Source organism: Sus scrofa, chromosome 13, assembly GCF_000003025.6.
Source record: "Sus scrofa isolate TJ Tabasco breed Duroc chromosome 13, Sscrofa11.1, whole genome shotgun sequence".
In the NCBI taxonomy this organism is placed as follows: Eukaryota; Metazoa; Chordata; class Mammalia; order Artiodactyla; family Suidae; genus Sus; species Sus scrofa.
Genome location: NC_010455.5, coordinates 28,668,228 through 28,694,761, shown reverse-complemented (window position 1 = coordinate 28,694,761; position 26,534 = coordinate 28,668,228). Strand labels below are relative to the sequence as shown.

General features: G+C 47.0%; 1 protein-coding gene across 1 annotated transcript in view; it reads right to left on the bottom strand.

The window, feature by feature from the left end:
• The window catches only part of LARS2 (leucyl-tRNA synthetase 2, mitochondrial), a 167,550-nt gene continuing 143,450 nt past the window's right edge, over positions 2,435-26,534 (bottom strand). Inside the window, exons 17-21 of the mRNA XM_021068636.1 lie at positions 25,116-25,285; positions 23,407-23,484; positions 21,296-21,407; positions 7,986-8,113; positions 2,435-3,794 (exon numbers count right to left, since the gene is read on the bottom strand). Coding sequence (XP_020924295.1) covers positions 3,615-3,794; positions 7,986-8,113; positions 21,296-21,407; positions 23,407-23,484; positions 25,116-25,285 — 668 coding nt within the window. The 3' untranslated portion in view covers positions 2,435-3,614. The remainder of the gene's footprint in view (positions 3,795-7,985; positions 8,114-21,295; positions 21,408-23,406; positions 23,485-25,115; positions 25,286-26,534) is intronic.

Sequence of the window (26,534 nt, the reverse complement as noted above, 5' to 3'; positions counted from 1 at the left end):
ACTCCTGTTTTACAGTGGAGGAAACAAAGGTTTAGAGTGGTTCCATGGCTTGCGATGTCATGAGGTTTTAAATGACATGGCCACTTAGTCCCAGAGTCACAGAACATAGGTCTGGCAGACTCCAGAGTGCGTGCTCTTGGTTGCCATGTTGCTTTGTCCACTAAGAAGAGCAGAGTGCCACGAAGGGAAGGTTACTTTCTGTTCTTCTGTCCTCAGGTGGCAAGATCAGACTGAGAGATGAGAGGGAGCCTCTTACACCTACGTGCCCTGAGTGACTGTGCAAGCAAGAGCTTCCTAGGGATGCTTTTTCTTCTCTGGATTCCACTTTACACAACAGAAGGGGCACCTCCCTGCTGGGGCATATTCCCATAGGCAGCTAGATACCCTGAGTAGGAGGGAAAGAAAGTGAAATCAAGGGGGACAGGTCCTTAGCTCATTTAGATCTTCACAAGATTGCAGATTTTGAGGGTTTTTCCCATTTTTGAAATTGCACAGCCAATAAAAGTTAGAAAATGCAAAAAAGTAAACAGAAGGAAAAAAATAATCTGTAGCACTCACCACCAAAGATCTGTGGGCAAATTTCCTCCTTTCTTTGTAAGGGTTGGAATTAAAAAAAAAAATATATATATATATAAATATATATATATATAAAAATATAAACACATATATAAACACACACACACACACACACACACACACACACATATACGGCTAGGATCACATTGTGTATATTGCTTTATCGTGAGAAAATTTCCACATTACATGATTTTAAAAAACGATCTTTTGCCAGCTGCCTCATCTATTGATTGGCTATACCCTAGTTTTCTTAACCAGTTTTCTGAAGGTGTGTCTTTACATTGGGATGAAGCGTGGCTGTGCTGTTTCCTGATTCTCTTCCTCTTCTACGGTCTTTGGGGTCAATTTCATTTAACAGTTGGCTCATGCTGTGGTGACATTTGCTGCAGGGTTTCAGGGGCATGACTTTCCTGTGCACAAACTCTCTTCACTCATTTCCCCAATGGAAATAACCCTGAAGTCACCCGTGAGCCCAGTCTTCCACCATCTTCGCCCCCAGCCCTACAGAACCAACACTGAGCTCTTGGCCTTATCCACCCCCTGCACCTGCATGTAGGGCACTTCTGAGATTTCCTGGCTCTACAGGTGTGAGGAATTCATAGAAGGGGAGCCCCGGCCGGACGCCGCTCAAAATGCCAGCTTTGGGCAACATCACAATTTTCCCGACCATGGTACAACACGCAAGATGGGCAACTGGGTGAAGGGACTGAAGACACAGTGGGTGGCATAAGGGGATGTGGAGCCCAGAAGACCTGGGTTCGGATCTGATTCTACTGCTTATTAGCTGTGGAAACTGAGCAAATTATTGAACCTCAGAACCTGGGTTTCCTCATATTTATGACAGAATAGTTCCTTCCCTCTAGGGTTTTAGTGGAAATTAAATGACATCATGCCAAGTGAACTTGCTGAATCCAGTTTTTGACCTAATGAAGAAGTTAATAAAGGACTGAGATCATTCCCCACCCCAGGGATCACATTTTTCTGTTCAATTGTTCCATTACAGCAACTATCTCTTAGTGGTTCCAATGAACTTTTGTTTTGAAGGTTTTATCCTCTTGGAGAAAAAGTTCTTCAAAGCCATGCTGGTCAATCCAGTGGCCTTGAGGCTTTATTGATGCTCTGCTCTGGCGAGATTATGTGCAGATAAAGGGCTCCCGGCCCTCATCTTGCCCCTCATCTTGCGGACAGGACAGGCTCAAGGCCACAAAGCTTACCTTCGGAATAAACAAGACAATGAAGCAAAAACACTCACTCCTTCCCTGTACAAATATCCTCGTCAGCGTGCTTGTGTTTAATCCACATTGGCCAGTACATGGAATGGGACTGTGCTCACTCAAGTCAGCCCTGCGAATGCCTTAAATACCTGCTCAAGAGTTCTGGCCCCTGCTTTCCCTTCTGGTGCTAGTCTTTCCCAACTCTTCCACATCGTGTTTTAGTCCTAGACGGAAGTAATCCCAGTTAAGCTGAAGGTTAGGGAGAGAAAGGTCCAGTTAGACATTATGGTTCAAATGTATCAATTAATCCAGGGGCTCTCCAACTATGCTACCATTAGAATCAACCGGGGAGCTTTTAAGGTTCCCTGAGGCCCAAGTGTACCTCAGGTCAATTAAACCAGGATTTCTAGGCATGGAGACCGGGCAGAGATTAAGTTTGAGCCAAGGGACTGGTTGCTGTTGCTCATGTTCCTGAGTCAGGAACATGTTCTGCAAGTTCCCCATACACCCACTTTATGATATAACACGTGGAGTCAGACACACAGCCAGTGCTTCTGATGATGACAGAATACCTCGATCTGTTCCTGATTAACTCTGGAATTGAAATATGGTGGCTATTCCAGGATCACACATGGCCCAAAGTCATACATGACAAACATTTTATTACATTAAAAAAAAAAAAAGTCATCTGTTAACTGCTGAACTGCAGGGGACCACATCTGAGGCTACTTCAGAAGAAGGCATCAGAGAACAAATACAGATTTTCAGCATCACAATACGGCCAGATTCTCCTCCTCCTCCCCTCATTCATAGTAACCGGTCTTAAGCCAGTTCTGGTAAGAGCACCTGACTGCTGACTCCACAAAACCATAGGTTCACCCTAATATACATGACATAGGTCCAGTCCCAGCTGTCTCCCTGGCAGCCAGACTGCCATGGCCTGGACACAGAAGGCGATGCCTGGGTGGCATCAGTCCCACCCCTCTGCCTGGGCTTGCTCTTCCTAATGATGGGCTCTGGGGGGCCACCATCACGGCGGCATTGCCATCTGGGGTGCACATGAACAGACCCCTGCTGGGCTGTGGCAGGCACCGAGGTTGGTTCCTTCTGAGACTGGAACCAGCTTGGTTCTGCTACATTTTACACCCTGAGGGATTGGTTAGGAAGGGCTGCCAGGGAGACATTCACAGTGGGAAGCCGTGTTTCGCCCAGATATCAGGGCTGAGGTGTGGGAGTTGGTTGCAGGGCTAGCCCCATTTGCCTTTTGCTTCTGAGCAAATTCGGAAGATCCCAGCGTCCACTCCACATGGGGATATTTGGACAGGACCCAAACAGTTTTTCCACGTAGCCTGAAGGTGGGAGACCATCCACCATGATGTCAAAGTTCTGCCACCCGCTGGACAGTGCCTGCCACGCTGCTCCTGAGCCCTGGTGCTTCCTCACTCTAGGCTTGCGAGCCTAAAGCTGTGCCATTTCCAGGGTCCAGAAGCTCCCAGTCTGCATCTTGCTCATCCGGACTTACTTCTCTTCTTTCTGCTCCCACCCAGTCGCATCACTGGTGGCTTCCTCCACCCTGCAATAGTGCGGGGAGGTGCAGGCTGCCCCATCCCCCCTCACTCCTATTTCTCCCCTGCCCATACCCACCCTCACCCCTGCACCAGGTCATACTGCAGAGGTACCCTGTTGATGCCAGCCTTTCAGAGTAGGAAAGCAGACATTCAAGACACTGGGCCTTTCTCTGCCCATGGGTCCCAGGCTCCTTCTCTTCCTCCCAGACCTGGAGGAGGAGCTCAGAGTCCTGTGGCAGCTGCAACATCCCTGTAGTCACTCCTGCACCAGGAAGTTGATGAGGGCAGTTCTGGGGGACAGGAAGGCCTTCTTGATGCTTCGCCCCTGTAAGAGCTTGATACCCAGTTCACTTTGGAGAACCAGTTCATAGACTTTGTCCTGGTCCTGGGCGACTTGCTGGGGCACGGGGATTTTGCCGCAGGCTTTGTTGTTGATCTGACAAAGTGAAAAGCCAGGACAAACAATGAGGAAAGTCTTGAGAGTGGCAGGCAACCCAACAACAGTACGCAACACCAACTGCCTGCAAAAGGTGTTGCTGCCTCCTGTGTGGGGAGGCGGTACGGAAAGGGAGAAGGAAAAGGCAGCACCCAGCTTCCTGAAAGAACAGGTACAATTAGATGGGTAGGACTGACACCTAAGCACTTCAGAGAGGGAGAGGGAGTGGGCGCCACCTTGCGTTTCCTGAGCGCTGCCCCATCGTAGCCGTGGTGGAAATTATGGCAAAAATCCTCAGCATGACATGACAGGCTGTATCGGGGGGTTGGGGGGGTGGGGGGTGGGGGGGAGAGGGATTACTCTGTTGCTGGGGATCAAATCAAGTTTAGATCTGGCTACAGAGGGTGTCAGACCTAGGATTTACCTAAGTCTCGAGTGGACTACCTTCTGGGGAATGCGGGCAACCTCCTTCTCTGACGCCTGGCTCCAGAAGGGGGCGCTCAAGTGTGATGGCCTGGAAATCACCCACATCACACACAACTCTTGCCTAAAATGGGTCAGTATAGTTCCAGAAGTCAGTGGAATTCACCAAATATTAGTTCAATAAGGATAAACCTCACATCAAATATGAACTGATACTGCTACCGAGGAAAGGGACAGGTGAACCAGACGGCTTCTGAACAGCCATGCTTCAAATCCTCCACTCCACTGCTCCCACAAGGAAGGTTATATTTCTTTTACAAAAGCTCCCGTGGTTGCTTTTTAAAAATATATTTTTAAAAATTTTTTATTTTTTGGCTTTTTTTGTCCTTTTAAGGGCGCACCCGCAGCATATGGAGGTTCCCAGGCTGGGGTCCAATCGAACTACAGCTGCCAATCTACATCACAGCCACAGCAATGCAGGATCCGAGCCACATCTGCAATCTACACCACATCTCATGGCAACGCCAGATCCTTAACCCAGTGGGTGAGGCCAGGGAACTAACCCGTGTCCTCATGGATGCTAGTCGGGTTTGTTAACCACTGAGACATGATGTTAACTCCAAGCTCCTATTGTTTTTGTTTTTTTCCTTTTTTGGCCACCCCCGCTGCATATGGAAATTTCCAGGTTAGGAATCAAGTCTAAGCCAGAGCTGTGACCTATGCCGCGGCTGCAGCAATGCCAAATCCTTAACCTACTGTGCCAAGCCAGGAATCAAATGTGCCCCCACAGAGACAAGCTGGATCATTAACCCACTGCATCACAGAGGGAACTCCCTAAAGCTCCAGTTTTTAACTTGGAAAATAAAGTCATCATATTATGAAAGATTTCTAGACATCCCTTCTGAAGTTTCAACCGAAGTGTATTATCAAGGATCCTTTAATCACCCACTTCATCTTTCGGATTTATGTAGAATTCAGTGGTATTTTTATAGGCTGCATCAGCCCAGATCACTGGGTACGAGGCAAACAGACATCACCACAAAGAGTAGTGACTTGAGTTTGAACGGGTCTCAGTCCACATCTGGTGGCTTCTGCCCTTCCAGCTTTGCCACCTCCACTTCATCACTAGGCCTCAGCACTGACCTCTTGGACTTTCCCACAGCTGCCTGGCAGGCCCCTGGCTACGAGTGCTGCTGCTCCTCCGCAGGAGGGAAGCCCCATAACAGCTAGTGACAGTAAAAGCTCAAGTTGTCTGAGCTCTCGCCTGCCAGGCGCCGTACTCCACAATTCACCTGAGTGAACCTGTTTATCCCACCACAAGCCTGTGAGGTAGGTCACAGCCATTCCACCCCCATTTAACATAACGGGAAGCTGAGGGGCGGCAGTGAAGCCACTTGCCCAAGGCCCCACTCCAGCAAGCAGTGGAGACAGGATGACCCCATGGACCCACCCTCTGCCCTGCAGCCCCCAATCCTTGGGGATGGAGGCCAGCCTTCTCCCCAGCGCTGCCCCGCCTCTGCTCAGACCCTCCACAGCCCATGGTCCCGTGAGGGCTTCCTCTGCTTCTACTGCTCCTCTTTAAAGCCAAGGTCTGAGTCCTTTTCCTCACGATGCCTTTTCCAGTCCCCCAATGGCCAGAAGCAGTGATGTGATGCTAGCAGCAATTACCATTTACCAAGTGAGTTATTAGACCCTGTTCTGCCGCTGTCTCCTCACCTGCAAGATAGGGTTAAGTGCACATCTGACTCATCTGTGAAATGGAAAAACAGCTGGGCCTGCCTCAGGGGCTGCTGTGTGGGGCTAATGAATTAGTGTCTGGAAAGTTCTAAGGACAGTGCCTATCTCTTAGTTGGTGCTCACTGTGTGTGAGTGGGTTGTGTCATTAGTGTGTCCAGAAGCAAGTGGAGTACCTTCTGGCATTATCCCATCGGATTCTTTCAACAACCAGGGGCGGCGGGCCCTGCATTTACCTCCATTTGCTGAGGAAACTGAGTCTTAGAGAAATTAAGTATTTTGCAAAACTGAGGTGGGTCCAACTCCCAAGCTCTTACATCTCAACCTCGAGGCTACACAAACTCCTTGTGTGTGTGGCAACATGTGAGCCTCCCCAGACCGTCCCTCCCGGGTGCCGGGCTCCATGAGGATGAGGTGGTGCCTCTGGGCGCAGAGCCCCCGGGGTACAGCTGAACTGAATTACACGGCGCCCGACCTGGAGGTTCTCAGGTGGGTGTACTCCCAGGGAGTCCTACACACATTTTAAATCCTGGATTTTCATTTCACTGATAATCTGAAATTACTTTCCCAATTATCAAAACTGTGTTTCTTTTCTGCAGTGATAATTTAAAACAGAGAGGCATTCCACGGATGAAAACTTGACAGTCTCAGGTCGGCACTTCTCAGTTGTGCTGAAGATGGGTTCTCACAGGTACACGAGATAGTGCTTTCTTAGAAACATTACTTAAGTTAGAGAAATCGCCTCTCTGTGTCACAGGCTGGTTTTGGTTTTGAGGATTTTGGGAAGAAGCTTAGCCGGATAGCCCCACCTCCTCCCTCTGGGGACAGTGAGGAACTAAGCGCCAGGGCGGTGGCGTGGAGATGGCGCAGCTGTGCGGGACTTTAAAGAGTGATGGGAGTTAAACTAAGCTTGGAATGTAAATTAGCCGGCCCATGTGACTAAAAGGTCTGCCCCCAGTTGGCTTTCCCTCTTCAGCCATATAGCACACTTAAGAGATTCTTCATAATGGGTCTCAGATTAAACAAATTAAATATATTTAAAAAACCCCCCACACAAATGGAGTTCCTGCTGTGGCAGAACAGGTTAAGGATCCAGCATTGTCTCTGTAATGCTCTGGTTGCTGCTAAAGGCATGGGTTCAATCCCTGGCTCGGCTCAGTGGATTAAGGATCTGGTGTTGCCGTAGCTGTGGTTTAGGTAGCAGCTGCAGCTCAGACTTGCTCCATGCCCAGGAACTTCCATATGCTGCAGGTGCAGCAAAAAAAAAAAAAAAAAAAAAAAAAAAAAAAAAAACCCTACCAGGAGTTCTCATCTTGGTGCAGCAGAAACGAATCTGACTAGGGACCACAAGGCTGCAGGTTCGATCCCTGGCCTCGCTCAGTGGGTTAAGGATCCGGTGTTGCCATGAGCTGTGGTGTAGGCTGCAGACATGGCTTGGATCCTGCGTTGCTGTGGCTCTGGCGTAGGCCGGCAGCAGATGCTGCCCTAAAAGGACAAAAGACAAACAAAACAAAACAAAAACCCTACCCAAAAAAACCAAACCAAACCAAACCAAAAAAACCCTTACAGATAAACTGTAAGAGTTATCTGCTGTGTTAAAGGTCTAAACAGTTGCTCAGTTTATGTATTTAAGATGTCCCAATTTACCAAAAAAAGAAATACGATGTAGCCTTTCTGAAATCCATTTTGCAGAGTGAAGAGTTCCTTACCCATCTCCTCCCATCACCTTCCCCACCTCCAAGAGCCAAGAGTGGCTGAATGAAACTTAGATTTAAACGTAGTTGGAAAGGGAGCCAATAAGGCAGGACAGGTTGACTTTTCCCCATCTCTCGTCCTTTGAGGGCCACAAGTTTTCTGCTCACAAGCTTTTGGTATGTGGTGACCTCAAAACTGAAGGTGCTGGCAAAGGAAGTCAGGCTGGACCGTTAGGCCGAGAGAGCTAGGTGGGCTACAGAGGCTAGGTGAGAAACCTCCAAACCCAGCTGTATGTGTGGCAGGTCCACCCTGGCTCTGGGGGCTGCGGGAGACACTCACCAGAACTGCCATCTGCACAACGTCAGGCTGCTGGAGGAACTGCGGGTCCACGGCTGGCCAGGCCTGAAGCAGCACGTCGGCATCCCAGGCATAGTGGGGACATAGCTTCCTGGGCACCAGCGCCAGACCTGCAATGCCAAGGCACAGAGAGTCATCGAGCACACCTGAGGCTCACGAGGGCAGGACACAAAGCATTTGCCTGGACAACAAAGCCTGGCTTAGAGCTGCCTGAGGCACCGGGATGCTGCACCAGGGCTGTCCACACCTACCAGGTGCCCCCACTTTCTTTGACCTGGCTTATCAGCCCAGTTTACAGGTAGCTTTCTTTTCTTTTTCTTTTCAAACAATACCCAGAGCCAGAGAGATGAATGGACACAGTTCTAAAGTGTGCACTGGAAAAGCAAGGCTGCTGATTTACTTGGTCTCTGCAGATGAAGGAATCCTTTGTGCTCCCGAGAGCAGATCCCAAAGTAACAAGCTGAATTTGCTTTCTTACTGGCCCAGGAATACTTGTGGTCTGAGAGGGCCTCCCACCCAGTCCTTTTACTCATTATCACCAGAGCCAACATGCTGAGAACAGCACGGTGCTCCTTCAAGACCTACTCAGAGGGAGCTCAACTTTTCTGCTAAACTTCCTCTCGAGAGGGGCTCCTGCCATCACCAAATTGGAAAGAGCTGTCGTTGGCTCAGGGTGGATCAAATCGTCTCAAGTCTCATTTCCCACAGTGCTTTGCACTGCAGCCCCCAAAGCAGAGGAGGCTGGGCACCTGGGGCTGCTCAGGGCCAATTGTCAGTGCTCTGGGACTTCAACCAGGACTTCCTACCAAGGCAAGTTTGATTTCCAAGCCTCTGTTGATCTCAGGAGTACAAGCAATGCCCCCAAATGTACAGGAAATACACAGAGCAGAAAAACAGATCCTTGGGCACTAGTAGTGTGCATCCCCCCAGAGGCAGGCCCTCAGTGGGCAAGTGAATGTGTGTCCATGCTGAGAGCAGTGTCATGGCAGGTGCACTGCCCACATGCTGTGAATGGCCTTTCCGGGGCTGGTGTGGGGGGTGGCCCTTACACCCCTCCCCCTTATTATTAGCCTTGAGACTGGAAGACGCACTTAAGGGATGGACCCATGGCTAAGGGGATGGTCTGAGGCTGAGTCTGGGAGAAAGGGAATGAATCCCACCAATGCCAGTCCCAAACACTGGGCTGTGAATGACAATGTTTTATTTTCCTTGATGATGAAAGTAACATATGTTCACTGCAGAAAAATTGCAAAAGGTCAAAATACAAAGAAGAAAATAATGTTCACATGGATAGCATTTTTTTTTTTCCCCCTGTGCCTGCAGCATGTGGTAGTTCCCAGGCCAGGGAATCAAACCTGTACCACAGCAGTGACCTGAGTTACAGCAGTGATGACACCAGATCCTTAACCCACTTAGCTACCAGGGAACTCCTTAAACTTTTAATTTTGAAAGATAGTAATGCAATGTATTTAATAAATATTTGTACGTGTAAACCAACCCCACAAAACCAAACCAAACCACCACCAGGATCATGCAGTAGATATAGTTTTGGATTCTCTTTTTTCCTATATTTAAACTAAAAGCACAATATACAGTAGTATATACAATATGGCCCCAGATTTAGTAAATATTTATATAAAGAGATAAAAATTTGAAAAGAAATGAATCAGAAAGCAGCAGTGATTATCCCTGGGAGGTACATGTTTAGGGGAGTCTTTCTTTTAGAAAAAAATTTACAGGTTTTTCTACAAGAAATATTTATTACCTTTGTAATGTGAAAAGATGTATAAGGTGGAAGGGATAAATAGAGTTTGGGATTAACGTATACACATTACTATATATAAAATAAGTAATCAACAAGGACCTCCTGTATAGCACACGGAACTATACGCAATATTCCGTAGTAACCTATACGGGAAACGAATCTGAAAAAGAATGGATGTGTGTGTATGCACAACTGATTCACTTTGCTGAACACTTGCAACTAACACAACATTGTTCATCAACTATACTCCAAGATAAAACAAAAATAAATTGAAAAAAGAGTAACATAAAAAAGCTATTTAATAATAAAGCCAATCAACTAATATGTGATATTAGTTCAATATTTGTGCTCTGGTTTCTTTGAAAGATTTCATTTTTTTCTCTATTTATTCATAATTTATATTATCTATCCAAAATGTATTTTCTGTATAATGTGAAAAAACTTATTAAAAAAATATACAGTTGGAGTTCCTGCTGTGGCTCAGTGGGTTATGAATCTGACTAGAAACCATGAGGCTGTGGGTTGGATCCCTGGCCTTGCTCGGTGGGTTAAGGATCTGGTGTTGCCATGAACTGTGGTGTCGGTCATCGACGTGGCTCAGATCCCAAGTTGCTGTGGCTGGGGTGTAGGCCGGCAGCTGCAGCTCTGACTCAACCCCTAGCCTGGGAACTTCCATGTGCCACAGGTGCAGCCCTAAAAAGAACCAAAAAAAAAGAAAAAAATCATGGTCAATTTTCTAAGCCCAGTCTGTTGAATAAACCTCCTCTTTTCTCTACTGGGTTGTGATTTTTCTTTTATAATATATTTTCTTTTCTTGTCTATTTTAGACGAGGGGTGGTTTCATGACTATTCACTACTACAAAGACACTCAAAATGCCTGTCTGCAATGCGGTGAGGAAGAGGCCAGAATGTGAATCAACACACTGCTTCCTTCAATGAGAAAGTCTTGCGACATGGTCAGTCCAATTCGAACGTGTGCTGAGGGGCAGAGCTGATGCACATGCTAAATATAAGCTCCTTATCTTGTCCTAGATTGTGAGAGAACTTCCCAGACCAGCCTCTGGTCTGCGGACCACTCTGAGTGGCACTGGTCCATCTTATTCTGCTGACCTCTGTCTTGGTTCTTGTGCAGGCATCACAGATTTGTTGTAATTTTTCCTGTTTCACTACCTGGCACCCTTGTAACCCTGTGTTGCCAGTCAATCTGAGGGAAGGGAAGACCCATTGGGGTCTGAGAATCGAGTGGCAAAAAAGACGTATTCCTGGGGCCCTGCTGGCTCTTGTGCCCTGCGATTCCTGTGCTTCTGAAGAACCTACTCCATTCCTAACAGATGTGTCTTTTGGCAGAAGCAGAAAGGAGCTTCCTGCTTATTCCTCAGAAGGGATCCTATTAAGTCTCATATTTAAATACAAGACAGAGGTCGCAGGAGGGAGATAATCATTTCTTTATTTGAGCAGGCTGGGCCAGCATGGCTTGTCCTGTGACCCAGCTGCAGTGGGAACCGTTCCAAAACCTCCGTATGGCAGTTGTACAGGATGCCTGGGAGATGAAAGGACCTTGGACACAAATGTGCTGGGCAGAAGCTGTTACAAATTCCACTTTAAAAAAATGAGGAAGCCCAGCCTTCCTGGAGCAGTCAGGATGCTTATTTATAGCGGCCTGGGCCCCCGCCAGCGTTTCCATATAGATGGGAGTGGGGCCATCCTGCTCAGCGGGGAGGAACAGAAACTCACTACCCCAGGATCTGCGTAGCGTTTTGGCCTCCCTGCTCTTTTTAGGGAAGTACAAATACCTAACATTTGCATGGCAAATACAATGGTTTTTTTTTTTTTTTTTTTACGTGACACAGGTCAGGTAGAGAGCTGGCCTTTGGGAAGCACGTGGAAAAAGTCTGAAGAGGCTGGGAAGGGGCAAGGCCCTGGCACACAAGGCCACCATGCATGGCCCACCCCCTTCCTTCCCCTCCTCTGGAGAGCTGTTGTTGCCGACCTTCCCGTGAAATAACTGAGACAAGCCTCCTCTCCTGCTCAGAGAGCTGACAAGGCCACCACGTCACCATGGTACCCGGAGCGAGTGCTGGGGTAGTTGTGGCATCTGTGGACGGCAGGCCTCTTGAGGTCCATCTTCAGGAGGGCCCGCACCCCACCCCACCTTCATACGCACACAGGGGAAGTCCTGGGGACTCTGGGGTGTCTGATCTCCACCATGCCTCATCTAACCCTGGGAATTCCAAGGAAATGGACAGGAAGCAAGGCACTTCACCCAAGCCTTTACCTACCAAAAGGTTCCACTGACATTATTTTGAAATAACAACACTGAGAGGGCGTACACATTCGTGTATAAAACCGTCTGAACATCAGCAGATGGCTTACTGTCCCTTGTATCACACACTTCCAGATGATTTATAGACTTGCAGTTTTGTTGAAATTAATGAAGACAGCATACATGCACAGCAAAACATTATAGTTACGATATTTTACAGCCATTTTTACGAAGGAAAATGGATCTATGGTGGTAGACTGATACTTCAAGACTGTAAGTGACTTCAGAAACTTAAGGAAGGTAAAATGTTGCTGGGCTGTGACCCTCCTCACAATTAAAGTGCTGATGGATGATTTGAAGATGAGAGGAAGAAGCCTGAGACAAAAACAAATAGAAAAATCCCTGTTCAACTGTAAAAATGGGCAGAGAAACAGAAATGGAGATCTCATCGACACATTTTAAATAACGTGTATTATGGACAAGAGGCTAATCGCAAAGCAGCATGTGCACCCACGCACACAAATAGCACAAGAGGGGAAATCACTCAAATGTCCATCAGTGGATGACTGTTTAATAACTTACGAAAAAAAAAAAAAAGAAAAAAAATGGAGTTCCTCTCAGGGCTCAGTGGTTAATGCACCCGACTAGCATCCATGAGGACTCGGGTTTGATCCCTGGCCTCGCTCAGTGGGTTAAGGATCCGGCCTTGCCGTGAGCTGTGATGTAGGTCAAAGACGAGGCTCAGATCCTGTACTACTGTGGTGTAGGCCGGCGGCTACAGCTCCGATTCGACCCCTAGCCTGGGAACCTCCACGTACCGCAGGCGCAGCCCTAAGAAAAACAAAAAAAGACCAAAAAATAAAACAAAACAAAAAACCCCACAAAACTTATGGAACATTGCTAGGATGGGACACCATCTAGCTGTTAAAAAAGAACAGGGTTGACCTGTGAGTGTTGATCTAGAACTACTCCCACATCAATATGGTGAGAGAGGGAGTTCCCGTCATGGTGCAATGGAAACAAATCCAACTAGGGACCATGAGGTTGCAGGTTCGATCCCTGGCCTCGCTCAGTGGGTTAAGGATCTGGCGTTGGCGTAGCTGTACTGTATGTCATAGATGTGGCTCAGATCCTGTGTTACCGTGGCTGTGGTGTTGGCCGGCAGCTGTAGCTTCGATTTGACCCCTAGCCTGGGAAACTCCATATGCCTCGGCTGCGGCCCTAAAAAGCAAAAAACAAAAAACAAACAAACAAACAAACAAAAAACAGTGAGAGAGAAACATTTCACCTAAGTGCATAGAATTCTGTCAAATCAGCTATCAAACTGGCAGTGGGTAGTTGAAGAGAGAAACTGACATAAGGGCAAGGGTGGGAGGGAATTTGGAGCACAGCCTTGGTAACAATGTGGATATAGATGTATTTTTCAATGAAAAATCTAGGTTTTTGTTTTAAGAAGCTCAGAGAAGTAGGGTGGAGGGTGGAGTTATTTTCTGTAGCTGGCTCCACGCATTTTTCTTTGGAAGCTGGGCTTGTGTAGAGGCGAGGTCATGCTCCTTGGGCACTTAGGACGACAGACTCACTCTGTCACCACGAGCTCCTGGCATTTTGTGCTGCTCTGCTGAGCCAGGCAGGAGATATGGGCATCTCACACACTGGTGGGATGAGTGACTGCATCTGGTCAGTTGCGTGTGTGTAGCATGTGTCTAGTAAAACTTGCCATAACTAGAAATAAATTCCTTCTTTCCTTCCTCTCTCATCATCTACTTATATTCCTAAACCAGAATCTGAACACTCTAGACCTGGAGGATTAGAGAGGTAATTTCAAACAAACAAACAATTTCGAAATAATTACAGATGCGCAGGAGGTTGCAAAGAAATGCACAAGAGTCCTGGCACCCATCCCCCAGCCTCGCCCAACGGTAACATCTGGCAGAGCTACAGCAGAGTATCGAAACCAGGAAGCGGACATTGGTACGATCCCTAGAGCTAGTTCAGATTTCATTGGTTTTAGAAGCTCTGATGTGTACACGTGCGGCTTCCTGTAACCACTGCCACTGTGAAGACAGAACTGTTCCACCACAAGGCTCCCTTGTGCGCCTCTTTTACGGCTACCACCCCTTCCGCCCTGTCCCTAAGTCCCGGCAACCACTAATGCGTTTTCCATCTCTATAATTTTGTTTTTGCAAGAATGTGGTATAAATGGAATCGTAGAGTATATAGCCTTTTGAGACTGGCTTTTCTTTTTTTTTTTTTTTCCTTTCCACTCAGCATAATCCCCTTGAGATCCACCCAAGCTCTTACCCCTTAGAAAGGTCATTTTTGACGATGATGAAGTTAGACCTTTAACCAGAGTACCACCAAGGAACTCCTTGTTTAGTGATTTTCTGCCTTTTCACGGTCCACCAACAAAGGAAACCTTGTGTCCTTCGTCTGGAAACAGTATCAGTGACTCCAAATATGCAAAATTTCCCTAACACCCTCATGGATAGGACAATATTCTACTATGGTAAACAAAAGATAACTTTGTAAATGCAGATGTGGTGTCTTGACCTTCTCAGATCCGAAGCTTCAGGAAGGAAGAAAAGATTTCCTCATCCTGTTAAAATGTGCACACTGCCAGGACCCTGGTTCTGTTTCCTACCAAAGGTCTCCCTTGACTCTTTAGGTGACTGGTAAAGGACATTAGGCTTCAAGTGCTTTGAGCTTTTCTAAATGTTTCCTTTTATCCAGAGCAACAGCCTGGATCCCAGATTGCCCCTGGAAGACAGATCTCGCTTCTGCTGCCCTTTGGGGAGGGTTTCGTCTATGAAAACCTACTTCTCTGGGAACTCGGGGAATTGGTAATGTCCAAGCAGCCTGCCCTCACTGCCCACATTCCCGTTATAGTCACTGCGAGGTTATCTCTCGGAGACACAGGAATGAAACCATAGCTATGTGAAAGCTATGCTTTCTGGAATAAACCAAATGTGTGGAAGAACTGTCCCAAAGCCTTGGAACAAGGGTAATCAGAACTGTGAGATGACAGTAATCACACACCCCCCAACGCAGTGCACTGTCTGCAAAGGACTTTCAACACTTTGTGACACTGGCCCTTACCCGCTGCTGGGAGGGGCAGGAAGAGGCCATGTCCTCAGTGTCTCCAGAGGGCATCTGACCAAGACCTGTGAATTAATGACCAGAGCGACCTGCCTCGTGCGTCAGACACCTCACCTGATTAGGGCCCTGCTGCTTGTTCAGAGGCGACACACACACACACACACACACACACACACGTGTGGAGCCAGGAGACAAAGGCTTCCCATTGCTTCTCTGAATTAAAAAAAAAAAAAAAGTTGCTGTGGATTTGTAAAGCCTGAGGGATGGCCTTCTCAAGTGAATGAACACAGACTACAATGCCCGCTGCTCAGACTGCCCTCCCCAGCTTTCCCACCAACGCCTAGAACAGAGCCTGGCACAAAATACAAGCTTGGTGAATGTTTACCAAATGGCTGAATGAGACATGCTAGCAAAACTAAGATTCAATCGAAACCCACTTCGTATGATAACACAGCTCACAGAAGCCCCAGCCCTGCTGCGTGGGGGAAAAAAATCACAGAGCAAAGGTTGAAGTGGGCTAGTTTCCATCATATTGCTATAGTGTATGTCCTGCTGGAGATCTTGTCACCCAACTGAAGGACAGCCTGGCAGGGGGTGAGGCCACAGGGTATACTTATATGGCAAGACCGGCTGGACAGGGACAGGGCTGTGAAGAGAGCTGACCCTATCTGCCACCCCCCAAACCCCAGCCCCCCAACACACAGACTGGAGGGGCACATGAGGAGGGAGATTTCCCTGGGAGAAATGAAATGAAGGGGACAGACAGATAATGTGGGGTGAAGGATGAAAAAAAGGAGAGATGTGCCTATTCTAGGATGAGAGTGAGTACCTTTATTACAAATGAGATAAACTTTGTTATATAATAAGGAAGACGGGGAAAGAATTAACAGTGTGCCATTTAAAAGACTTAATGTGATTACCAATGCCAAATCAAAAAGGCCTGTTTCCTGTCCAAGGAGATAATGAAAGGCTGCACAATCGAATACAATCGGCCTGGCAGGGCCTAATACCATCCTGCCTTCAGGGCATTGTCTACTCAGCAAAGAATGGGTGAGTGTCTCCTCCTGTAGAGTGGGTTCTAAAGCACAGAAGCAACTCAATTCATTTGAAGTCAGTGAAACCCTTATTCCCAAACCTAACAATGCATAGGGCAAAAAAACTGGTCTCTAAGAATAACTGCAAAATTCTAAATTAAAAAAACAACTAGCAAATAGAATTTAATAGTATGTTAAAGGCTTACTACTCCATGGTCAAGATAAATTTATCCCACAATAGCCCATCAGGCAATCAATTAACTGGATTTAAGTTGTATCAACAGGGCAAAGGGGAAAATGAACAGCGAAGGATACATCACTTCAACAATTGAAGAATGAATATTAAGTAAAATATAGCTCTCGTTCTTAAGATGCGTTCTGGTAAACAGAGATAGAAGGCCACTTCCTTAATAGGACAGGGGATGTCTATCCTAAACCAACAGTCAACCCAAACCTAACAGGGAAATGTTCCTGGAAATGAGACAAGATGGGCTGTGGCCAGTATTCTTTAACACTGCACACGGTTTTCTGAGCAGTATATTAAAGAAGTAAATAAACACAAAGGAATAAGAATAACTATTAGAAAGAAGGAGAACACTCATCTTTATTTGTGGATCGCAGACTCCTAGAAAATCCAAGTGGATTCTACCCCTTAAACAAAGGACAAGAGATTGGTGGGGAAACTGGGTAGAGAAGAAGGAAGTAAATAAATATAAAAAATTACATGTCAAGAGTTTCCATTGTGGCTCAGCAGAAACGAATCTGACTGGCATCCATGAGGACTCAGTTTTTGGGTTTTTTTTTGTCTTTTTAGGGCTGTACTTGTGGCACATGGAGGTTCCCAGGCTAGGGGTTCAATCAGAGCTGTAGCCGCCAGCCTACGCCAGAGCCAAGCAATGCCAGATCCGAGCCACATGTGCAAACCACACCACAGCTCATGGCAACACTGGATCCTTAATCCAATGAGCAAGGTCAGGGATTGAGCCTGTGTCCTCATGGATACTAGTCAGATTCGTTAACCCCTGAGCCACGACAAGAACTCTGAGGATGCAGGTTTGATCCCTGGCCTCGCTGAGTGAGTTAAGGATCTGGTGTTGCCATGAGCTGCGGTGTAGGTCACAGACACAGCTGGGATCCTGCACTGCTGTGGCTGTGACATGGGCCAGCAGCTACCACTCCGATTTGATCCCTAGCCTGGGAACCTCCATATGCTGTGGGTGCAGCCCTTAAAAGACCAAAAAAAAAAAAGACGTTTTTGTTTTTTTGGTTGTGCCCATGGCACGTTGAAGTTCCTGGGCCTCAGCAGCAACCTGAGCCATAGCAGTGACAATGCTGGATCCTTAACCCACTGAGCGACCAAGGGACTCCTCAAGAGTCTTAAATACACCCTGTCTATTCCACTTTGAGGAAATCATTTGAGGCAGGAACAAAGACTTATGCACACATCTGTCCATGGTGGACTGTTTATGGAGTGAGAGACACATGAGTGGACGGGTTGCTGACATCATTGTGCACATGGACAATTAATGTAGTCATTAAAAATGTTTATAAATTTAAAAAACCAAAATGTTTACAAGTCTATCTTGTTTTTAAACTAGAAATCTGCAGAGATAAATTTTTTTGGGGAAACCAACCTAAGTTCCGTGGAAAGCAAAGATGCTGGAACTGCTGCTTTACATTCTGACCGAGTGTCTGAGTTGGTCCAGAAAGGCCACACTAGGCTCTGACACTGATGCCAGGGGCCCAGGGCTGAGCTGCTGGTTAGTTGCCCTCAGAATGCTGGCCTGTGGACAAACTCTGTTCAAGTCACCATTTCAAACCATTACAAGGACTTCTTCCTCAGTCTTGTTCTGTGCTCCTGAGAACTGCTTTAATGTTGGTTTTGTCTGCCTGGAATCAGGAGGTTTCATCCAGCCCTGCTAAGTGATGGCTGGGCTCTGACAAGCCCCAAGATGCTAAGGACAGAGCATAAACGAATGGAGGTGCTGCAGTTCTCAAGGATCTTTTCAACCTGAAGCTGTGCCTCATTCAGGCTGAGTGTCTGATTTTTTTTACATTTTCTCACTACAATAACCCTTGTGCATGGCTCTTTAACTGGCATCAATTTCACTGAGTACAATTTGGAATTATGGTGGCCATTTTGGGGAATTTCTTTCTTTCTTTTTTTTTTTTCTTTTTGTTTTTTCTAGGGCCACACCTGTGGCATATGGAGGTTCCCAGGCTAGGGGTCGAATCGGAGCTGTAGCCGCTAGCCTATGCTGAAGCCACAGCAACTGAGGATCCGAGCTGTGTCTGCAACCTGCACCACAGCTCATGGCAATGCTGGATCCTTAATCCACTAAGAGAGGCCAGGGATCGAACCCGCAATCTCATGGTTCCTAGTCGGATTCGTTAACCACTGAGTCATGACGGGAACTCCCTTGGAGAATTCTGATATGAACAAAATTGCATATTTGAGGAGTTCCTTAGAACAAAAAGGAAAGAAAATTTGGACTGTCCCCATGGCCTGCTGTCTTTATTTGGCATGAAGAAGCTTCTAATCACAATTCAGAGTTGAAAACTGCCTCCCTAAAAATTCTCCAGCTGGAACTAATGTAAACATGAGAAATTTCAAAAGCTGTCTTCTGTCACGTTTTGGTTCGTCTTATCTTTCCTTACCTCCCATGCCTTCACCCTCAGAACTCTGTTCAACCTTCCTGAAGTCCTTCTAATTACCACCCTGCTCCCTCTCCTAATCGGCTGATCTAGCTCACTGTCACTTCAAACTGCAGTCCCTCCTAAGGGAGCCCTGACACTGACTGGTAGGCAGTTTCAAAGCTTTGATCACGTTCAGAGCTCCATGCTGTTCTAAGGACCTCTTACATCCCACAACGGAAAGAGGAGCATTCATGAAAGAAGTCAGATTCATCCTGGGCGCACAGAGCCCAGGCCTCTCCAACCTCTACCAATGAATCCATCCACTGGAGGGGCTGGGAGAGGCAAAAACTTGGTTAGAAAAGGCGAAGTGGAGTTCCCGTTGTGGCACAGCAGAAATGAATCCGACTAGGAACCATGTGGTTGTGGGTTTGGTCCCTGGCCTTGCTCAGTGGGTTAAGGATCTGGCATGGCTGTGGCTGTGGCGTAGGCTGGCAGCTGGAGCTCCGATTAGACCCCTAGCCTGGAAACCTCCATATGCCGCAGGTGCGGCCCTAAAAAGACAAAAAGACAAAAATAAATAAATAAATTAACTAAAAAAAAAAAAAAAAAGGAAAAAAAGAAAAGGCTAAGTGTCAAGGCCCAGAAAGTGATGGAAGACACCACAAAATACACTTTGCTCAATCAGAATACATTAAAGCAGGATCTTTTGGGAATCATACCACAGACCTTTCCCATTAGAAAGCAAACCGGACCTTGATTCAACCTTGCAAGGAACGCAGAACACATCCATGGGTAACTTCAGAGCCTTTAGACAATTTTTAGGATTAGCTCCTGAGGTGAACATTTCTGATGATGCCCTTTCCATTTTCTGGGTCAACGTTTAAAGCCAGAAACTATAGATATGGTACATAAACAAAAAATGGATTGGAAAATCACACTATTGCATAAATGTCACCATTTGGCTGAACTTTTTTTTTTTAATTTTTTTTTTTAAATAGCTGCACCAAGGCACATGGAGTTCCTGGGCCAGGGATTGAATCTGAGCTGCAGCTGCAGTAATGCTGGATTTTTTAACCCACTGCACTGGGACAGGGATTGAATCCATGTTTCCACAATGACCTGAGCCACTGCAGTTGGATTCTACTTTTTTTGGTCTCTGTTTTAGGGCCACACCCATGGCATATGGAAGTTCCCAGGCTAGGGAACCAACTGGAGCTGTAGCTGCCAGCCTACACCACATTCATAACAATGCCAGATCCAAGCCGCTTTTGCAACCTACACCACAGCTCACAGCAACGCGGGATCCTTAACCCACTGGTTGAGGCCAGGGATCAAACCTCGTCCTCAAGGATGCTTCTAGATTTGTTTCCACTGAGTCACAACGGGAATTCCTACAGTCAGATTCTGAACCCACTGCACCACAGTAGGAACACCTGGCTGAACATTTTAAAGAGGCTTCAGACCCGAAAGGATAAAATCCAAATTGAACTCATGGCTTTACAACAGAAGCATTGTGAATAGGTCCTCCTCTTCCTCAAAGGATGAAAAACACATACCTTTTTAGGGGGTGGGGGGCTGCAGCTGTAGCATGCAGAAGTTCCTAGGCCAGGGATCAAACCTGCCCCACAGCAGTGACCTGAGCCACCAAAGTGACAACACTGGATCCTTATTAACTGCTAGGCCACCAGAGAACTCCAAAAACACTTTGGTTTTGACAGAGATACTTGCTGGTGCTGTAAAAAGGGGACACTGGAAAAATAACCATCTCATCTTAGCTTAAAAGTAAAAGGAACTAAATGCTCCATCTTCCTGGGATACACCAGGGTCTGGGGGATACAATGGAGACACGAGAGATGTGGGCCAACATTCTGGGGGCTCAAGGAATTCTTCAAAGACTCACACATCCAACAAGTGCTTTCTCCTCACTTGAGCCAGTAAAGACAGCTTTTCTCCCTCCACCCTTAGCAGCACGAATGTCATCACTTCCTTCCTGCAACTCCCTGTCTTTTCACCTTACTTTTTTTACTCTTTAAAAGGCTTTACAGTGAACCTCTCTTTGGTGACTTCTTTGTAGAGTTAGGGGTCAACAGTACTCTTTTCATGAACTGTGTGGCCCATGTGACACCCCAGGGCCTTTGGCTGAGATGTTTGGGGAGGTTGCTGTAAGGTCTGCTACTTCTCAGAGGCCCCCGGATAAAAGCATGATGTTAATACAGCATCTTTGGCTGCCTGTCTCCTTCAAGCCCCTCCACAACATCCACAGGAGTCACAGGAGACCTCTGAACACGAGGCCTGGAGAACCAGCCCGCACAGCCAGCAAGTCCTCCTGCATGGCATCTGCTCACTTCCCTCCCATTTCCGCAGAGAGATCCGGAGTGCAGATGCCAAATGCTGGACCCCATGGCCAAGGGCATCTGAGTCCCAAATAATGTGCAACAAGAGGCTGGAGCATACGCTGGTCAGCGGTAACTGGTCAAGCAAGGCCTCCCTCACCTACCTGCCCAGAGCTCCGAGGTTATGTGAGGGGCCATGGGAGCAGCCATCACCATCAGCGCACACAGAGCATCCTCAAACTCAGGGCTGTGGAGAACAACTCTCTGAGATGCTTGCTGAAGAAGAGAAAAGAACAGTGAGGTAAAAACACTGAGACGTACAAGAAAGGCCGTGAACACTCTGCGGTCCAGAGACACAAGTAGGTAGGAAGAAACCCTCTTTACTACAACTTTTGCTCTGGGCAAAGAATCTTTTCCATTTAATTATACTTTTTTTGGGGGGGGGGGGCTGCACCCATGGCATGTGGAAGTTCCCGGGCCAGGGATCGAACCTGTGGCACAGCAATGACCTGAGCCACTGCAGTGATAACACTGGATCCTTAACCTGCTGTGCCACCAGGGAACTCCAAATCATATCATTAAAAATAATTAGAGCAGCAACAACAGATACATTAGAGTTAACTGAGAACTGACCTGCCCTCAGTCTGATGCTAACTCATTTAGCTCTTACTACCCTCTGAGGGCAGTACTGCTACCCCGTTAGACAGGTGAGACGGCTAAGGGTTACAGAGAGGGAGAGTCATCTGCCTCTGGGTACATAGTTAATCAAGTGATGGAGTCCAGATAAGAATCCAGGTCGGTCCTAGCTCAGAGTCAAACTCTTAACCACTCTGCTAGGTTTCCTGTGTGTGCAGGACTGGGGGAAGCACAGCATTTGCTCAATGGTTCCGTAATATGGAACCGCTAGGACACGGGTCCTCTTGGCCCTGGCAGGGATCTGAGGGGTTCCCCTTCTCTTAAGCAGCTCTGGCAGTTCCTGTAAACACTCAGTGTTCTCCTGAGGTGTGACCAATTGGGTAATCCAGTCACCTCCATTCAACTGACAGGGCACCCACCATACCCCAAACTTCAGGGATAAAACATCCAGAAGGGTATGGTCTCTGCCCTCAAGGAGCTCATGGTCAACTGGGGAGGAAACGGACAAATGAATCAAGGGTGTTGCAGGGAGGGAGCTTGGGGTGCAATCAAAGAGTGGGCAGAAGGGAGCTATGGGTAGTGCTGAGGCGGCTGCAGGAGGAATGATACTGACAGGATTTCACAGAGGCCGGTGGTTCTCAAGGCCTCCTGAGACGTCGTGATAACAACCAGCCTATTCGGTACATATTCATAATACCCTGTGACAAAAATTTTGGTTTCATTTTATGTTCTGTTTGTTAACATAATAATCAGTGAGACAGATTTTTTTTTTCCTTTAAGCTTACTGGCTATTTCCATCTCATCTTCTGTGAATGTTACCTTTTCAGACCCTCTGACCATTTTTAGGTGAGGTGTTTTCATATTAATATGTGAGAGTTCTTTATATATTGAGGCTATTAACCTTTTATCTGACATGTTAAAACGTTTTCCCCAGTCTTTATCTATCTATCTTTTAAGATGGCATGTTTTGCTATACTGAAAATACGAAGCTTTATGTAACTCTAAATTTCTACTGACACCTTTGAAAGTTCGGAGAAAGCTTTGTTAATAGTTTTAATTCATGATTTTTGCTTTTTGTTGTCCAAACAGCTAATCGCTTGTCTAGGTTCCATTTATGGACAGGTTCTTTATGTGGCAAGAAAAATGATAGTCACAGGTAGTGAGAAGATGATTCTATACAGAAAAGGCTGATTTCTGTTTTCGGTGAGAACAAATCTGATCCCCTTGGATGAAACAACAGTAAGCAGTTACTGATGCCAAGGGGGGGATGCCAAGTGATTCAGGAAATCAAGCAGATGGAGCAAGGAAGAAAAGAGCACAGCCAGAGGGAGGCCCAAGTCTGGTCCTGGCCTTGCCACTCATCCACCAGACATGTCATCTAACTCCCTTCTCTGGGCCTCAGTGTCCTCATCTGCAAAATATAGGGGAGTAAGGGGGTGGTGGGGTGAACCAGACAATCTTGAAGAACACTCAGCTGAAACACTAGGTTGTGACTATGGAAAAATGCTTCTTTCAGATAACAGAGTCACACTGAGGAGGTGACGCCGTGCTGCTGTTCTCAGTCCCCAACTCGGACCCTGCAGGTCACCTCGCCCTCCCTCCTTGGCTACCAGCCAATGAGCACAGAGGGGCCACTTACCGAGAGGGCACTGCTGAGTCCCATCAGATGAGAAATCACAGAATTCAGTGATAAGTCCTCTGTGAAATGGGCGGTCACCTATTGGTAAGAGTAGAACTATTCACTTTGAATTTCCTTTAAGTTTTCCACACCAAAAAAAAAAAAAAACTGGATTATCAAAAAAAGTGGAACAAAATGTGTGCAATCAAAGACATTTATAAATATATCTACTATCTGTTCCCTTGGCACAAAGATTTAAAAAATCCAAGTCGATGTTTCCACTACTCAAGACTGTTCCTCTTCCCCCACATCCGGGATAGTGTTGGTCCCTGGAGTAGGTGCCTAAGAAATCACCTGACTAGGAGGCAGGACTCCCTGATGAGCAAACACCGAAACCATAGTAAACAGATGGGGTAAAGAGTGTTGCTTCCCGTGGTTACGTGACTTTAATTCACAGTGAAACTACTGGGATATGGGATAAGGTCAGTCTTACTGTTCAAATATGGAGTCAACATGAGAACACAAATGTGATGTGTCAGCTTCTTCCTGTTTGTGGGCTTTTCAGTCCCGACCATGGGCAAGGAAATAGAAAAACAACACATCCTTAAGATGTCAAGAGTTTCCAACTTGTGGAAATAACCCAATTCTATTATCTGACAGAATGGAGAAATTTGCCAAATCCAGAGAGAAAATATGCGGTGTGGAAACAATTATTCAGGCATCATTCAGATCACTAAATTCAATTCTGAGAGCTCTGTTTCTCTGCACTAGAGTACAGAGGACAGGAATAAAGATGAAGATGTGTCACCAAATGAGACCACGCTGCATGCAGGCCCACTGTAGCTACACAAGCCAGAGGAAAAGCCCTGTTCCTTCAATGTCATCAGTTATCAGAGTCCAGAGAAATGACCTTGGCTGACTATAAGTTTGCATCAGCACATCTTATAAAAAAGAAAATTCTGCCTAAGGAGTATATGGGGTATGTGGTACGCATTAAAAAATAGCTTCAGATTTTCTTTCAAAGACATGACATTTTCCCACGTAGTTCTTAAAAAGGTGAATGTCATGTATTATGGCAGACTTCTAGGTGAAAAATTTTAAAGGATGCTACCAAGGAAGAATCTTTCAAAATGATTTAGATAACAATATATGATTCTCTAAGAAGGTGAAACGAACGATTCATCTATTTGCAAAAATTAACTCACACAAATACCGTGTAACAAAGTAGCTGAATATCAGGGAACTCTCTGCTCAGTTCCTCACTAGCTGTGTGACTTTCACAGGACACTTAACCTCTCGGTGCCTCAGTTCTGTCCCTTTCTATAACATAAGGAAGCTAATGAAGAGTCTTTTCATGCCCCTTTCAACTCTAAAATTCTGTGTCTGTTTTTACAACATATATAGGGTGTCATCAGTGTGATATTAAATTTGGTTCTCTATCTGGATGTGTTAAATATTGCAACAAGGAGAGTGAGCAGCTTCCTGAGATCTGGGATGGATAAATCAGATCATCATTAGAGGGAGCCATGTCCTGCGAGCATCTCTTTGCATTAGAATCTGTATCTGCACTGTTGCTCCACCTTGGTGAAATTCCCAGAGCAGTGAGGTCAGTTAATCATAGTGAGTGGGAAGGAGGAAGACCCACTGTGCCCACTCTGAGGTAGCGTGGACCACATGGATCATAAGGGCTCATTTACAGATCAACCAGTGTCCCCTGGTTGGTCTCTGACCTGAGAGATGACCGAGTTCTTGTACTCCCACAGCTTCTTGGCCTCCGCTTTCTCCTTGTTACTCAACAGCTGAGGCCTGGGAACCTTCTCGGAAATCCTGGCCTCGATAAATCGCGTTGCCAAGGCCCACAGACGCTGCTGCCACCTCAGCACCCCGGGGAGAGCGTCAGCTGAGCGTCACGTCCATGAATGAGGGAGAGAAAGAGAGACACGTGAGAATAATGGGTTTGGTCCCATCTAAGCGACAAAGCACCTGTGAGTAAGACACTTCATTGTGCCCTGATGGGTCTCTCCAAGGGCAGGGTGAAGGGTCCCCCTGGTTTGCAGAGTCTGAGAACCTAGACCAGGACTGACTCTATCATTTCCTAGAGCCCTGGACACCCAGAACACAGGATGGCTGACAAGGAGCTCAGAAGCTTGGGCCCAGATGTGCCTCAGGTCATTGCCTCCTTAATTAGGAAAGCTTGCTGTGCGCTTGCAGACAGGCTCCCCCATCTCACGTGGACAGGTAACATGCGGTGGCAGTGGTGAACCGCAGACCATGCTCAGCGCCACACTGCTGCACAGTGTGAGGTGTTTTACCATGATCCCTGTCCTTGCCAGCTCTGTGTGTATCACATATTTCAGACATGTTTGTTAAATCCAGCTGCTCATCTCTCCTGGAGAAGCTCAAGGGCTTTGCCTGGGGCCTTGGGTCACGTGGCTAGATCACTTAGTCAGGTCTTTTACATTCGAGCCACTGGACTAGACCTTCTCAAGCCTGGATGCCCAGCAGGACCTTCTGGAAGGTCTGTTGGAAACAGATTCCTGGCGCTGGTCCCACAGGAAGGGGTGGGGAGACTGAACCTGCCTCTGAGTGTCCCTGGGGACTCGACCTCCAGAGCTGGCATCTGTGACCACTGGTCCAGACCACACTCCCCCCCAGAAACGGTATGTTGAACTACATGGTGACACAGGCACCTTCTCATAGCGCACCTGGGGCAGACTGGTCGGAGAACTGACCTGCTGCTGGACAGCGCAGTCTAGGTCCAGACATCTGAGATTACTTTCCCTCCCGCTACTGAGATCTAAACACCTTTGGAGGGAATGAATCTCCCTTGAGGGGGGACTCTGGAGGCTGCTGTGGGTGACTGAAGAGGTCACAGGTAACACGAGGACTAGATCACATGTGAGGGTCTCTGGATTCGTGAGGGGCAATGACACTCTTTCAGAAAAAACCTTTCAGGGTAAAACATGGACCACAGTGGACCACAGTGTCTAGGAGTACCCTGAGAGCCAGTCTGGTTCAGGGAAACGTTCTCAAAGTGGGGGATCCTTGTAGATGCTGCCTGAGAACACCACCGACCTGCACAGGGTGAGCTCAGGGGCCCCATCCTGGGGCTGGGTCGGCAGGGTGGGGGCAAGGACTGGGTAACTGCA